Below are 15,106 nucleotides of genomic sequence, written 5' to 3' on the forward strand. Positions count from 1 at the left end.
GGGACGGACAGACAGAGCAGTTCAGCAGCTTGAAGAGTACCAGCAAGGGGTGATGGGGACTCCTGAACCCCAAATATTCCCCAGGCTCCACCTTCTTCAATAGAATCCCACCCTGGTCTATAATCTCCTTACAGCAGTGATGTTTTTCTACTTACAACATCTATGATCTTGTCTAAGCCTCTTGCGATGTCACTTCCTGCTTCCAGGAGACTCTTCCAGGTTCTAAATCTCTGTGTCTAGGGCAACTGTTCATAGTAACAAACTATAGTAACGATTTGTACAAACAAATGTCTGTGTGCCCCCCCCCCCTGCTGGTTCTGCCCTAGTTGCCCTAGAAACTAGAGCTTCAGAACCTGGAAGCGTTTTTCAGTTATTTTCAACCACTGTGCTCCAAATTCCCATGGCACACAGGTTGTGGCACACCGGTCTTAGAGTGTGGTGTCCAGAAATGGATACAGGTCTCAACAGAAATCATCATTTCATGCTGGTATTATTTTGAGCTTATGGTTTCTCCCCTGTGTGGATTCCTTGATGCGAAGTCAGGATTGAGCTCTGACTGAACCTCTTTCCACACTCAAAGCACTTATATGGTTTCTCCCCTGTGTGAGTTCTTTGATGCACAGTCAGGTGTGAACTGCGACTATAGCTCTTTCCACACTTCAGGCATTTATATGGTTTTTCTCTTTTGCAGTCTGTGTGATATGTTCCATGTTCCGATTTACTGCCTATGGTTTTTGCCAACTGAGGGTGCTTTTTCCCCCTCATTCCAGTTTCTTTTTCAGGTTTGACTGGGATGACGTTGAAATCCGTCCAATGAAGAGCATCACCTTCATTGCTCCATTCCTCTGTCTCACTTCCATGCTGCTCCTCTGGTCTGTTGTAATGCACAGCTTTCTCCCTTATGTGGGTCTTTTTATGGAACGTAAGATCTGTGCTGGTGCTGAAGCTCTCTCTCATCTCAGACAATATAAATGCTGGCCTTCCCTCCTGCCTCTTTGAGCCATCCTGGTCTCTAAAAGTTACTTCCTGAAGCATCATTCATGGTTGTTTCTGGTGACAGCCCATGTGGTTCCCTCTTATCCTCTTCTCATTGCTTCCTGCCAATTTCTTTTTTTTCCTGGAGCTCCTGGAAAAATGCACACTCCCCTTCCTCCAGCTGGGTAACAAATGCTGATTTGGGAAGTGCCTCAAGAGTGGCCATCATCCTTCAGCATGGCTTTCCTGTACAGAGCCTTTTGGCCTGGATCCAGCAGAGTCCACTCCTCCTCTGTGAAGCGCACAGACACCTCCTCGAAAGACACCAGACCCTGGAATGATGCAGATGTTTTGACGCAGGCTATGGAAGGGCAGGGCAGAGACTTGCGGCTTTCTCTTCTCTGGGTCAGGCCTGGATGCTGGAAGGATCCTTTTCAGCTGCAAACTCCAGCTCTGTTGGGAAAGAGTTTTGTTCCACCTGCCTCTGTTCACTCCAGGAGCAAAGAAGCAACAGAAGATGATCGTAAAGATGTAACGTACAACAAAAATACACTAACACACTTGAGAAGCCCCCACCCCCTTCCCTTTCAGGGACAGTCCCAGGGCTCAAACATGGTTCCCGGGTGTCCCTCCTGCGCCCAGCTCTTCCTGCCACTCTTCCAGCTCTTACACTGCTCCCCCTTTGGCCTTGTCCCTGTCACACAAACCCAGGCAGAACCCTCTAAGGCAGCCCCTCTAAGGCATAACCACTGATATGGTATTCTCCCTTAGACAACTGCAGGAGAAATGCAGGGAACAACAACAGCCACTCTTTATAGCCTTCATAGATCTCACGAAGGCTTTTGACCTGGTCAGCAGGGTCGGCCTCTTCAAGATTCTCCCCAAGATCGGATCTCCACCCAGGTTCCTCAGCATCATCAGATCTTTCCACAAGGACATGAAGGGCACTGTTGTCTTCGATGGCTCCACATCAGACCCCTTTGACATCCAAAGCGGAGTGAAGCAGGGCTGTGTTCTTGCACCAACCTTGTTTGGGATTTTCTTCGCTGTCCTGCTGAAGCATGCCTTTGGAACTGCAATAGAAGGCATCTGTCTCCGGACCAGATCAGACGGAAAGCTCTTCAACCTCTCCAGACTGAGAGCAAAGTCCAAAGTCCAGCTGAAATGTCTGCGTGACTTCCTCTTTGCCGACGATGCAGCTATCACTACCCACTCTGCCAAAGAACTCCAGCAGCTCATGGATCGTTTTAGCAAGGCCTGCCAAGACTTTGGACTGACAATCAGCCTGAAGAAAACACAGGTCATGGTTCAGGATGTAGACTCACCTCCCTGCATTACAATCTCTGCGCATGAACTAGAGGTTGTCCATGACTTTGTGTACCTTGGCTCAACGATCTCCAACACTCTTTCTCTCGATACCGAGCTAAACAAACACATCGGTAAAGCAGCTACCACGTTTTCCAGACTCACAAAGAGAGTCTGTTCCAACAAGAAGCTGACGGAACATACCAAGATCCAGGTCTACAGAGCTTGCGTCCTGAGTACACTTCTGTACTGCAGCGAGTCATGGACTCTTCGCTCACAACAGGAGAGGAAACTGAATGCTTTCCACATGCGCTGCCTCCGACGCATTCTCGGCATCACCTGGCAGGAAAAAGTTCCAAACAACACAGTCCTGGAACATGCTGGAATCCCTAGCATGTATGCACTGCTGAAACAGAGATGCCTGCATTGGCTCGGTCATGTCGTGGGAATGGATGATGGCCGGATCCCAAAGGATCTCCTCTATGGAGAACTTGTGCAACGAAAGTGCCCTATAGGTAGACCACAGCTGTGATACAAGGACATCTGCAAGAGGGATCTGAAGGCCTTAGGAGTGGACCTCAACAAGTGGGAAACCCTGGCCTCTGAGCGGCCCGCTTGGAGGGAGGCTGTGCAGCATGGCCTTTCCCAGTTTGAAGAGACACTTGGCCAACAGTCTGAGGCAAAGAGGCAAAGAAGGAAGGCCCATAGCCAGGGAGACAGACCAGGGACAGACTGCATTTGCTCCCGGTGTGGAAGGGATTGTCACTCCCGAATCGGCCTTTTCAGCCACACTAGACGCTGTTCCAGAACCACCATTCAGAGCGCGATACCAGAGTCTTTCGAGACTGAAGGTTGCCAACATGATGATGATATTTTCAGCTTGTCTTGTGAGGAAACGGGCAAAGTACTGGTATGTTTAACCTGGAGAAGGAATGGGGTCAAGTGGGTATACAAAAGCACTTCTCAAAGCACTGATGGGTTGTCATGCAGAAGAGGGAGAGAGCCTGTTTGCTGCACCTACAGAGGACAGGACTACATCTAACTGACTTAGGTTACAAGAGGGTAAATTCTGGCTGACTACAAGGAGGAACTTTTTAATGGCAAAACAGTTTGACACGGCACAAGTTACCTGGAGGAATCAGGATGCCCCTTGCTGGAGATCTTCAAGCAGAGGCCTGAGGTTGATCTACCTTTCCTGCACCAAGCAAGGGAGTTGACTAGATGCCCTTGAATTAGGCAGGATATCTGTGGTGGGTGCGGGTAGGACTGAAAGGTTTAAGTCTGTTAATTAACACACTGCTCATGTGAGAGGGACAGGAGGTTTTGGGTGGCAAACATAATGTGTCCCCCTGTCACCTGGGCCCGGCTCAGGTGGCCAGGAGTTCCCTGGACACAGGGGTCTCCTTGGGAGTCAAGGCCTACTCGGGAGTAAGCCCCGAGTGTCAGCAGGACTGGAGGCCCGTGCAGGACACCTACACAGAAGTAGGGACAGGGAACAGCTGGGAGCAGGAAGACACGTGGGCCGGAAGGGTGGGGTTAGGCAGACCTGAGGTAAGCCTCATAAGGGAGCTGGAGAGGGAAGAGGGAGGTCACTCCTCTCCAGAGGGGTGGAAGGCCAGAGGGAAGCCGGTGGGAGAAGGCAAAGGGAAAGGAGAGAGGCCTCCATAGGGAGGGGATTGCGGTCAGCTCTAGAGGGAGGAGGCTGGGACAGAGACCTCCCTGACCCAGGGCCTGCCCAGACCCAGAGGGCGTACCCTGGAGAGCCTTGGTGGTCGAGACGGGCACTCGACGCCAACTACAGCCCAGGAGAACCAACTGAGAAGGGAGCCAACACCAAGGGACCGTGGGCCCTCCCAAGGCCAACCAGCCTGACCCCAGCCAGCCAGGGCAGGGTCTTCCAGAACACAGGCACAGGGCCGAGGGGCCCGGGCAGGGAGGCCTGGACTACAAGCTCCAAAGAACCGGGGCCTGAGCTGCTCTGACAGCAACGACACCAGTCAGCCTAGACGGAAGGGGGTCGTGAAGTAACGAGCCCCCATGAATGTAAAGAGGTTGACTCAAATAAACCGTCTATGTAAAGCTGCCATACCTGCTTCCCGCTCGTTTGTTCACCGCTGGCCACCACGCCTAGACCGGGTAAGCCCCTTGCGCTCGGAATCGACCCCAGGGCAGGGGCCTCCTCCTGCCATGGACATTACACCCCCCTTTCTACACCATGCAAGTTACTCATGGTGTAGGGGAGGAGGAACTTACAATGCACGAAGAAGGGCTGGACGGGGATACTGGAGACATGCATAGACTCACAGAGCATTAGAGTTGGAAGTGAACCTGGAGATCATCTAACTCAGCTCCCTGCTCAGGGCAGGTAACTGCTTACAGCATCCCCGACAGACTATGCTTGAAGACTTCTGCTTGACGTGTTTCAATGAGACAAAGCTCACAGCTGCACAGGGCAGTCTGTTCCAGTGCCAGACAGCTCTTAGGAAACTGTTATTCATGCCTAGCCTAAAACTACTTCCCTGTGGTTTCAATCCTTCCATCATTCTAGTTCTACCCTCAGGAGTCACAGATGGTAATTCCTTCCCTTCTTCCCTATGGCTCAAAGCAGTGTTTCTTAAACAGCAGGTTGGGACCCACTAGGTGGGTCTAGAGCCAATTTCAGGAGGGTCGCATAGCATCTAGCTCAGCAGCCGTTGAAAATACAGAGCTGAAGGTTCAGAATGCTGGGCAGGGTGGGCTCCCAGTAGTAGTAGTAGTAGTAGTAGTAGTAGTAATACATGTATTTATATACCACCTTTCTTGGTCGTCAGATTTCTCCTCAGACTTTTTTCAAGGCGGTTTACATGGGCAGGCTGTTCTAAATCTCTGTAGAGATTTTTACAATCGAAAAAAGGTTCTATCTTTCAAAAACCACAACATTTCAGATGGATCTTTTTGATCTGATTTCACATTCTGGCCTCCGATTTCCTCCCATGCAAGCTGACAAGCAGATCCTTCATCTCTCCCATGGAGGGTAGCCAAGACGCTTCTTCGCTCACACCAAAGAACAGGTGGAATAACTCAGCTCAGCTTGTCAGCTGCTTCAAGGTCTCGCCATTCACGGTGCTGTAGCCTCAAACTGATGACCTGAGGATGTTATCTTCAGGCAAATGGAGGCTCTGTTCTCTAGACCAGACCTCCTGCCCTTCCTGGTAGAAGTCAGGGATAATGCTTTGCCCCGAGTAGGTTGGAAAATTGAACACTGGACAGAGGGCAAGGCTATGTGGTTCGAGAAGGATCCAAGTCTGCTTTCTACTTTGACTTACAAGCTGGGATGTTTGAATTCTGAGCTATGCAAGATAATAGCATGAGCAGGCTGTGCTATTAGACCTTTCACTGATCACAGCTTAGGTTTGAAACCTATATTGATGATATCAGTTCTGGCCATGACATCACTTCCAGGTTAATTATATCACTTCCACTGTATCCCAACAGAATGTCACTCTAAAAAGTGGGTCTCGGTAATAAACAATTCCAGGATGTTAACTACCCACCATCACCACTGGCTTACAGATACTCGATGATCATCTCCCTCCACTTCTTTTCTTCTCCCAGCTCTTTCAACTGGTCCTCACAGAACTTGGTTACCAATCCCCTCACCCTCTTAGCTACCCACCTCCGAACTTGTCCCAGCTGGTCAATATCCTTCTTGAAATGTAGTGCCCAGAACTGGACACAGTATTCCAAGTGGGGTCTGATGAGTACAGAGTAAAGTGGAACAATGACGTCTCGTGATCTGAACTCTATGCCTTCGCTAATGCAGCCCAGTAATGAGTTAACTTTTTTTTTAAAGCCACATCACGCTGTTGGTTCATATTCAGCTTGAGATCCACTAGGACACCTTTGCACATATGCTACTGCCAAGCTAGGTCTCCTCTCTCCTATACTTGTGCCTCTAATTTTTTTGTACCTAAACGCAGGACTTTGCTTGCATCTCTGCCCAGTGAACAAATCTGCAGATGTCATCTTGACTTCTGATTCTGTCTTCTAGGATGTTAACTAGCCCCACACTCTGAAGTTTCCATTCAACCTAATGCCCTGTCAAAGGATGCATTTATGTGTGGGGAAGTCAGGGAGATAGAAGAAAACAGGCCATATCATGCATCAGAAAAACTCGTTTGTATCTGTGCTATTTGTGAATCACAGCCAACATATTCAAAACTAGCCATCAACAACTCTCTCACTGTGCACAATAGTCACATGTGACCAGTCACCTTGCCATTTCGTTCCGAACCCTGCTAGCAAAAAGGATTGGATCCTTCTTCTCTTCTTCAGTTGGAACATGGACAGGCAAAAACTGAAAGGAGAAAAACACGACAACCATTTCAGTGAACAGATACAAGTCTGTCAGCAGACCCTCAAGAACAGGGAAGACCTACTGTTAAAGAAGACCTCTTAACTCAGGAGGGAATGAAAAAACACAAGCCAGCCACTAGATGGCACCATATCCTTGAAAAAGAGTTCATTTTGAAGCTGCATAAACCCTGCACAGCAAGTTAAACTAAATTTGCTCCACTTCTGGGAGTTGACAGGTTTCCTCCTAGTGTTGAATGGAAAGCATTGGCAGACTGAAAAGGAAAAGGAGCTGCCACAAAACTGCAAGGGATCTCTATTAAGAATCTCATGGACTCAAAAAGTTGCTGGCATAATACAGACAGATTTATTGCAGATGCGGTTTCGGTGGACCAGAGTCTACCAAAATGGCCACTAGCTCACCGAAACCAATTCCTTCTTGAACCTGAAGGGCCACAAGGCTCTTGGTTGTGTTTTGCTGCAAGAGTCTCACTGCTATGGCTCTGGATTTCTTATAGATTCAACTCCAGAAGAGACCAAAACAGTTGCAAGATGACCATTTTCCATCAGAAAACAGGTTCAAAACAGTTACAGCACCCAAGTTTTAAAAGAGCAAAGTTCATCTGGCTCTTACCTCAACTTCAACTTTTGTAAAGGGTTGGCACAAAGTCAGCACCAGGGCCTCTTTGCTGCAGAAGAATTTAAAACAGGGATGAAATAGGAAGGCTGCTATTCCACAAATAACATAAAACCAATAAATTTAAAGTGCTTTGGTTTTAATGCCTACTGAAAACCACAGTTATCCAGATATCATCATATGCCAGATTGTAAATTATTTATTTTTCACCTTTTAATATCACCCTTCCTCCAAGGAGCTCGACTTGGTGTACATAGTACCTCTCCTCCTTTTGTCCTTACAACAACCCTGTGAGGTAGGTGAGGCTGAGCGATAATGGCACTACTCCACACCAGTACAAACACAACAAGTTGAGTGTTGATCTTGCGTAGGTGAGGGCAGATAAGAGACAGATAGATGATTTGTCTCAGGACAAGCCTTTCAAGCACTCTCATAAGGGATAGCCTTGCTGGATCAGGCCAAAGGCCCATCTAGTCCAGCTTCCTGTATCTCACAGTGGCTTACCAGATGCTTCAGGGAGCACACAGAAGAAGAGACCTGCATCCTGTTGCCACTGTCTTGCAACTGGCATTCTGAGGTAGCTACTTCTAAAACCAGGAGGTTGCACATGTTCATCACAGTTTGTAACCTGTGACTGACTTTTCTTTTAGAAATCTAGACCAGATACCATCACCACATCCTGTGGCAAGGAGTTCCATAGACTAATTACATATTGGGTAAGAAATATTTTCTTCTCCCCTGTCCCATGACTCTGTTCCGCCTTCTAGCACAGGGGAAAACAGGCAGCAGGACTGCACCTCGATCTGAAATAACCTGCCAACATATGAGGGCTACAAATCTCCAAGAAGCCAAAGGGAAGTCAACCCACTCTAAATACTTCTCTATTTTGGCAGCACTTGCAAACAGGAAAGGAAAAATGATGAGAGCCTTAAAAAGCCCACCATGTCTTATGGGGAAGTCAGGCTGTAGTGCACATGTTATTCCTATTTCAACAGAACTCAACATATCCTTGCATTAGCCTTATGCAAAGAGGTAGGCAGCTGGCAGACTTTGATCTATACTTGGGCACCATGAGGGATTTTTATTTGACTCATGGGGGTCTGGGGGTTTTCAGTTGTCATTTTGCACAGAATTATGTTGGGCTGCTGCTTCCTCTCCTAACAACCTCAGACTGGCCTTTGCATCCAGGAGAACTATGTGGCAGAGTGGAATGCGGCCCCTTCAACTGAAAGTGAGATGTTGCAGACGTGAACATCTCTCCCTTTGCAAAACAAGGACAAAGAGAAGGTATCTGCACTAGTCCATTTTCGGCTGTCCCCGTTCTGAACATATGACGCTACCAAATATCTATACAGAGAGCCATGTGCTCATCTATGTACAGTATAGTCTTCTCCTCCAGCAACAGTCTGAGATCCCTTAAACAGAAACGATGAGAACTGAACCTCTGCCCCCCTGTGTACAAAGGGGGTGGTTCTACTGCTGACAAGGAGTTTGGATAGAATAGAGCATTCCATTGCCCACCTGCAGACTGGAGAAGTGCAATCCAGGCTTCCACCCAACACTTTGGCTGCATGCATAGACCAGGCGCTCTTCTCTGAACCTGAACAGCTAGGGTCACCCATCCCAGAGTCCTAGATTTTTAAAAGGAAGCACCCATTACCCTCTAAGATTCTGTAACTGTAAGGTAGGTGCCTTAGAGTATACATGAACAAACTGCTCCAATGCAACAGGGGAGAAGCAGACATCCTTAGCTGGATGGCAACTAGTTCATTTAAAAGATAACTACACCCCCCCCAAAAAAAAAAGAAGAGGGCTCCTATCTGCTTAAGCAGAGGAAAGTTCTGCAAGTACAGGTTTTTCTACTTCTGCAGTTCAAAGATATGAGAAGTTGGACTTGCCAAAAACACCCTCTTCTACACCCATAGTAGTTTAAAGCACACAAGTTATCTGTCCTATCAAATCTGACCACCTTCACTGCAGCTAAAAACAGACACTGCAGCAAAGGCGGCTGTCTGCAAGATGCGCCAAAATCAACTACAAAACTTGGATCAGAGTAGGAAACCCACCAGTAACATGTTTCTATATACTTTGGTTTCCTAACTCAAGCCTTTGGGGTTTTCCAGGCCCCAAAAATCTACTATCACTTAAATGGTTTGATGATTCATGGATTTAGATGTTCACCTCTAATTCAGAGTTGCTTTCTGCACCTTTTTGCATTTATTTCATAATTGTCAGCCTGCCCTTCCGCCCCCAGAGAGGCTCTCAGGCCAGCTTACCGAGTCCGAAGAATAACACATCCCAGAAGAAAAAATGCCCCACAAAAATAAAAATAACCAACTGAGAGGGAAACCAATTACCAACTGAGAGCAACTGGCGATACAGGGCATCAACTCAGCTGAAATGACTGCCTGAGCAAAAGGACGTTATCGGCCAGCAAAAGACTAACAATGAAGGGGCTAAACAAGCCTAAGGGGGAGGCTTGGGGGGGGGCTGTAAACAAAAAGGCCCCATCACATGACCACTCCCCAACAGAGTTTGGGAGAGGTATGGAGTATGTCTCTGATGTTGAGTGAAGTAGGTGGGCACGTGGGGTTCACGTGGGGAGAGATGCTCCATCAAATCCCTTGGTCCCTAATCTTTTAAAGTCAGCACTTTAATAATGGTCAACACACACCTTGAATTGAGCCCAGAAACACACTGACAACCACCAAAGTGAGTAAAATATAGGCGCGATATGCTCCCAAGCACAGGCTCCAATGCAGTCACTCATGCAGCCACTGTCTGTACCAGCTGAAATTCCTGGATGGTCTTCAAGGGGAGCTCCACACCACACACATTACAGTAGTCCAATCTATGTTGACCAGATTTGTTAACGTCAAAAAGGGGGAGCAGCTGGGTCACCAGTTGAATCTTTGCAAAGGTGCCCCCTGGTCATCCAGGACTATAAGAACATCCTCAAACTGTGAGCTGGATCTTTCACGGAGAGTACAACCTCACCCCGAACAGGCTTAACAACCAAGTCCAAGTTGGCCTTCCTACTGACCAGCAGCACCTCTGTCACATCTTGATTCAGTCTTCGTTTATTAGCCTACACCCAGTCCATAACAGAACTCAGACATAGAGGAAGGACTTTCACTGCCTGCCCAGATCAGATGCAAAGGAGTGCGAGAGCTGCATGTCATCAATACACAAGCACCAACATCCAGATCTCAAAACTCTTGGAGCAGAGAACTGTCACTTCTCACCATGTATGTTGACAGCACAATGTAATAAAGAATACTGTACTGATTAAAAAAAAAAAAAAGAGGATAGTGGAACTTACAAGTCATAGCCCTGCCATGTCCATGTCACAGTATCCTAGAGAAAAAGAAAAAAAATCTTTACTAGACAGGTTAAAAACACAAACATTTAGCCACATCAGGGAAGTGGTTGTTACTAGCATGGCGGTTCCCAATCTTATGGTGCTGTGACACTCCTGGTGGTGCTCAAGAGGCCTCTTTTGGATCACACTGGGCCAGAAACCCGCTCTACTGGCCTCTGAATTGCCTGCAGAAGCCTCCAAAAGCCACTTCTGGTTACTGGAGGTAGACCTGGAAGTGGCTTTCAGAGTGTGGGCCATTCTGAGGCCTGCGAAGCCCAGTAGAGTAGCCCAGGAACCCACAGTAGCCCACAGGAGCCTGTGGGGCTGCCCAATGTCTTCAAAATGGTTCCTATTTGGAGCCAATATGGCACAAGGGCAGGTAGGAGGGCCCAGCCCATGACCCACCTCACCCATAGTTTGGGAACAGCTGCCCTAGCACAATGGCTTGCATAACTGTCTGTAGTAGTGAATCGTCTGTCACTCTTCTTCCACTGGCTGGTGGAGGAAGAGGGACAGAGAATCTGTTACTACAGACAGTTTCCCCCGAAAGAAGAGCTGCAGAACCTAGACTGGAAGCCAGAAGTGACATCACAAGAGGCAAAGTCCAAAGAGAAGACTACAAAGGTTAGTGTGCTGTGAGAAGTAAAACTCTGAAAAACTGCTGATCTAAAGGAACATCATGAACAGATAAAGTTAGAGAGAACGTACCAGCTTGTTTGGGTATCGGATGACCACTGGCTGGACCGGAACAGAGGGAATAAAGGCACCTGGAAACAGAAGCCATTTCTTAAACCAGTGTTATTATCAGCCTCCCTCACATCTACCTGCATGCAAAAATTCACAGCTGGCTACTATATGGGGAGACTGAGGCATGCCCTCACTGATGGGGTGGTACAGATTTTTCTCTTTATGTATTTTTGCCATGCCTCTAACAGCACGAGTGTCTTTATCAGCACTAGAAGTGCTGCCAGTGTTCATGGGTATCCAGCTCCTGGATATTTATATATACAAGTATCCCCTGGTATCCACAGGTATCCTCCCCCATGGATACCAGAAACTGCAGATAAGGAGGAACCCTATCTCTGTGCTAACTTGTCACCCACCCCCACACCTTCATTTACCTTCTTTATAGTCAAGCTAAGCAGGAATGTCTCTTCACCAAATGCTATAAGCATGCAAGCTTATAAGAAGAAGGCAAGCAGCCGGAATGCGAGGCAAGACTAAGTGAACCTTAATAGGAAGGAGGAAGAGAAGCAAGGGTGTGTGGAGAACCATGGATAAATGGATCTCTATGCACATGGGGTGCAACCGTATTTTAAAAAAGTCCTTCAGTGGCTCTTCTCTCCCCCCAGATTCAAGGTCATCAACTGCAACTGAACAAATGGTTAAAACCCAAGACTGCACTGAACTAGTCGTGAAAACTGCTAATGAAGCACTCATGCATCCCTCTGCTTGGGATTACCTATTGCAGCCACAAGCAGCCATTTCCCCAGGAGAGACCGTAAGACCCTCAATATGCAGAGTGTATGGCTACAGTCCTCTCCCAGGGCCTTCTCCCTGACAAACTTCCTTGAGTACTGCCTTTTCAGCACAGGCCAAATGATTTCTTCCCATGTTTTTCAAAGGGCGTCCACGCCTTCCACTACCTCTAGCCTTTCCGCAACAGACATCAGCAAGAGTCCTCACCTTGTTTAAAAGTGATCAGGCACGACCGGTTTGTACAAGTACCTTCTGGGAAAATCAATACCTAAAATGCAGAAAGGGAAGGGGACATACACATGTCATTCATTTTAACTGTTGCACAAATTCAACAATCTGCAAGGGTGGGGAACGCATCACATCTTCTGAACAATGTCTGAGGAATGTGCCCTGATGACACAACCAGAAACCAGAGGAGATACAAAGGTGGGAATGTTTCTTGGCTGAAATGCATTTGTGGCATTTTTTGTTCCAAAACACAATTTGACCACCAGAGGGCACGCTATGCTCAGCTTGCATCGTCAAAGTTAACACCTCCACAGTGAATTATTATTATTATTATTATTATTATTAACAGTATTTATATACCGCTTTTCAACTAAAAGTTCACAAAGCAGTTTACAGAGAAAAATCAAATAACTAAATGGTGAGTGAATGCACTCACTACATGCACTTTGCTCCTAAATCTAGACTCTACAAGACATCGGGAGCTTCTCCCCACATGTGGAAAAGACACTATCCTTCAAAAACAGTTTACTGACACCCAGTCATGCTTAATTGTACCTGCGGCCATTGTTCACCTGAAGTGGCACGTCTGGTTATTTCGTTGATGGTGTTCTTCCGCGAGTCGGGATCAACGCGGGAGACCACAACAGGCTGGAGTGCGCTAAGAATCCCTGCAAGAAAAGAAACAAAAAAATGACAGAGTCCTATGCTGGCAATACACATGGCTTGAGGATCCTCCTAAAATGAGTGAGGTAAGTCGCTTCCGTAACTTGGGTCTCATCATTCGAATTGTTGCCTATCCCTGCCTTTCAGCAGTAGAGGAAGTAAGAAGCAAAAGAATTATGTTCTACAGCTTCTCTGGACATCACTCTTATCAGAAAAAGGGAGATCACCTAGGAGAAATGTTACAAAAATGTGACTCCACTACTATATGAAGAACCCAATTTTGGGCCAGGGTATTTGAGAGATCGCCTTCTTCTGCATGACCAGGCTCATTCTCAATGGTCATCAGAGAAGGCCCTTTTATGGGTGTCACCATCTATGAAGGTGGGAGGGGTGGCAGCAAGAATTAGGGTCTTCTCTGCAGTGGCACCAACTCTGTGGAATTCCCTCCCTCAAAGTTTATGATCTTCTTCCTCCTTAGAGTGTTTTTGGTGGGGCTTAAGCATATGTCTTTTTAGATCAGCCTTCCCAGTCTAGGGCTTCTTAATATGGATGTTTGGGGTTTTTATGCCAATTAGTTCTATAGAACAGCCTTTTTATTGCTGCTGGTTTTTGTTTTTATCTTCTTGGCTTTTGATGGGATATTTTAAAGGTGCTGTTATTGTTTTTAAGATTTTAATTATTATACTTTTATCATATGTGTAAGCTGCTTTGAATGCCCATCAGGGAGATAAAGTAGGGCATAAATCTGTAAGTAAAAAGTAGCCCAACTCCTTCTACTTCTGAGGTCTACCACTGCAGGTGTTAACACATTCAAACAGCATGTATTCTATTTGAGAAACTGGGGTCAAACTAGGGGGAACCCACCTACCTTTTCCCATGAAAATACTTACTGCCAAGAATGGGAACTGAAAGATTTTCCAGTCTGGACACTGTTGATGGCAACCCAGCAAGGACACAGACAATTCCATCAAAGAAGCTTGAATGAGGCGCTGCAGCGAGGATGGGTGCCTCTTCAGGACTAGCTACTTCCCCCTTCACTTTGACTTGGAAGCCCATCACAAAGAATAAGGCACGACCCAGGAAGGTGAGGGCAGGATAGGTGATTCCCCTTGAAAGGGAGAACAAACCAACCAAGGATTCATGAGTCCAGCAGCCTAACTGATCATGAAGGGCACTCACTGCTTTAAAATATAACACAAATGGGACTGCCAGATAACGGAGCTGCATTAACATGGATATTTGCCTAGTTGCCTGTGGTGACCAAGAATCACCCACAGAGGACCAATGAAATGGGTTCCCTTGCACTGTGTAAGTCACATGGGGCTAACGTCGGTCTGTAGAGGTCAAAAAGAATTCTTGAGGACTAGTAACGTAAGAATTTATTCTACAAGTCGCCATTGCATTGAATGAAGATTTAATATTTTAAACCCAGTTTTTCCATTTCTGAATTCACAGAACCTTTTCCTGCATCTAACTGGTCTGCCACAGGTACTTGATGCACTACAGGAGCATCCCTTGGGGGTACTGGCTAGAACTTACAGTTGTGTTGCACAAACAAAGATGGCACTCGCAAACAAGTCTCATATGGGCAGACATCACACCTGTGAGATCTACTTTTTGTTTTTTAACCCAAACTCTGGTGGGTACACCAATTGGACAGTCAGATATTGTCTTTCTATTGAACCTACCTCACAAGGTTGTAGTGAAGATGGGGGAAACATACCATATGCCACTCTTTAGAGTTAGGATTGAATAAGAATGCAATTCAAATGAAGGAAGGCTGCAGACTTATACACATTTATTAGGGAGAAAGTCCTACTGAACTCTTCTGGAGTGTCCAAAGCCCCAAATATAAATTAAATTGTTTTCATCTTGTCAAGCAAATCAGCAGAGTTTCATTTAAAAAAAATTAAGACTTTCAAAACAAAACTAAAGACATTTATATAGCAATTAACAAAACATTAAACAAAAGTACACACAGCAGAAACACAATAAAGCCATAGAACCATAAAGCAGCAAGGCAGAGAAACCTCAAAAGGAAACAATAAAAAGTGTTTCTTCCAACACCAGATAGGTTGGGCAAATAAGAGGGCAATCCAGAGCGCTTGATTGGCCAGTGCAGGTCC

At 46.6% G+C, this 15,106-nt stretch overlaps 1 protein-coding gene across 1 annotated transcript in view; it reads right to left on the reverse strand.

Moving 5' to 3' along the window:
- The window catches only part of LPCAT2 (lysophosphatidylcholine acyltransferase 2), a 43,041-nt gene that overhangs the window by 14,697 nt on the left and 13,238 nt on the right, over positions 1 to 15,106 (reverse strand). The window contains exons 3-9 of the mRNA XM_066637112.1: positions 13,871 to 14,088; positions 12,873 to 12,985; positions 12,297 to 12,357; positions 11,319 to 11,377; positions 10,572 to 10,606; positions 7,247 to 7,301; positions 6,534 to 6,616 (exon numbers count right to left, since the gene is read on the reverse strand). Of these exons, the coding sequence (XP_066493209.1) occupies positions 6,534 to 6,616; positions 7,247 to 7,301; positions 10,572 to 10,606; positions 11,319 to 11,377; positions 12,297 to 12,357; positions 12,873 to 12,985; positions 13,871 to 14,088 (624 nt within the window). The remainder of the gene's footprint in view (positions 1 to 6,533; positions 6,617 to 7,246; positions 7,302 to 10,571; positions 10,607 to 11,318; positions 11,378 to 12,296; positions 12,358 to 12,872; positions 12,986 to 13,870; positions 14,089 to 15,106) is intronic.

This window comes from Tiliqua scincoides, chromosome 9 (assembly GCF_035046505.1).
Source record: "Tiliqua scincoides isolate rTilSci1 chromosome 9, rTilSci1.hap2, whole genome shotgun sequence".
NCBI classification, from domain to species: domain Eukaryota; kingdom Metazoa; phylum Chordata; class Lepidosauria; order Squamata; family Scincidae; genus Tiliqua; species Tiliqua scincoides.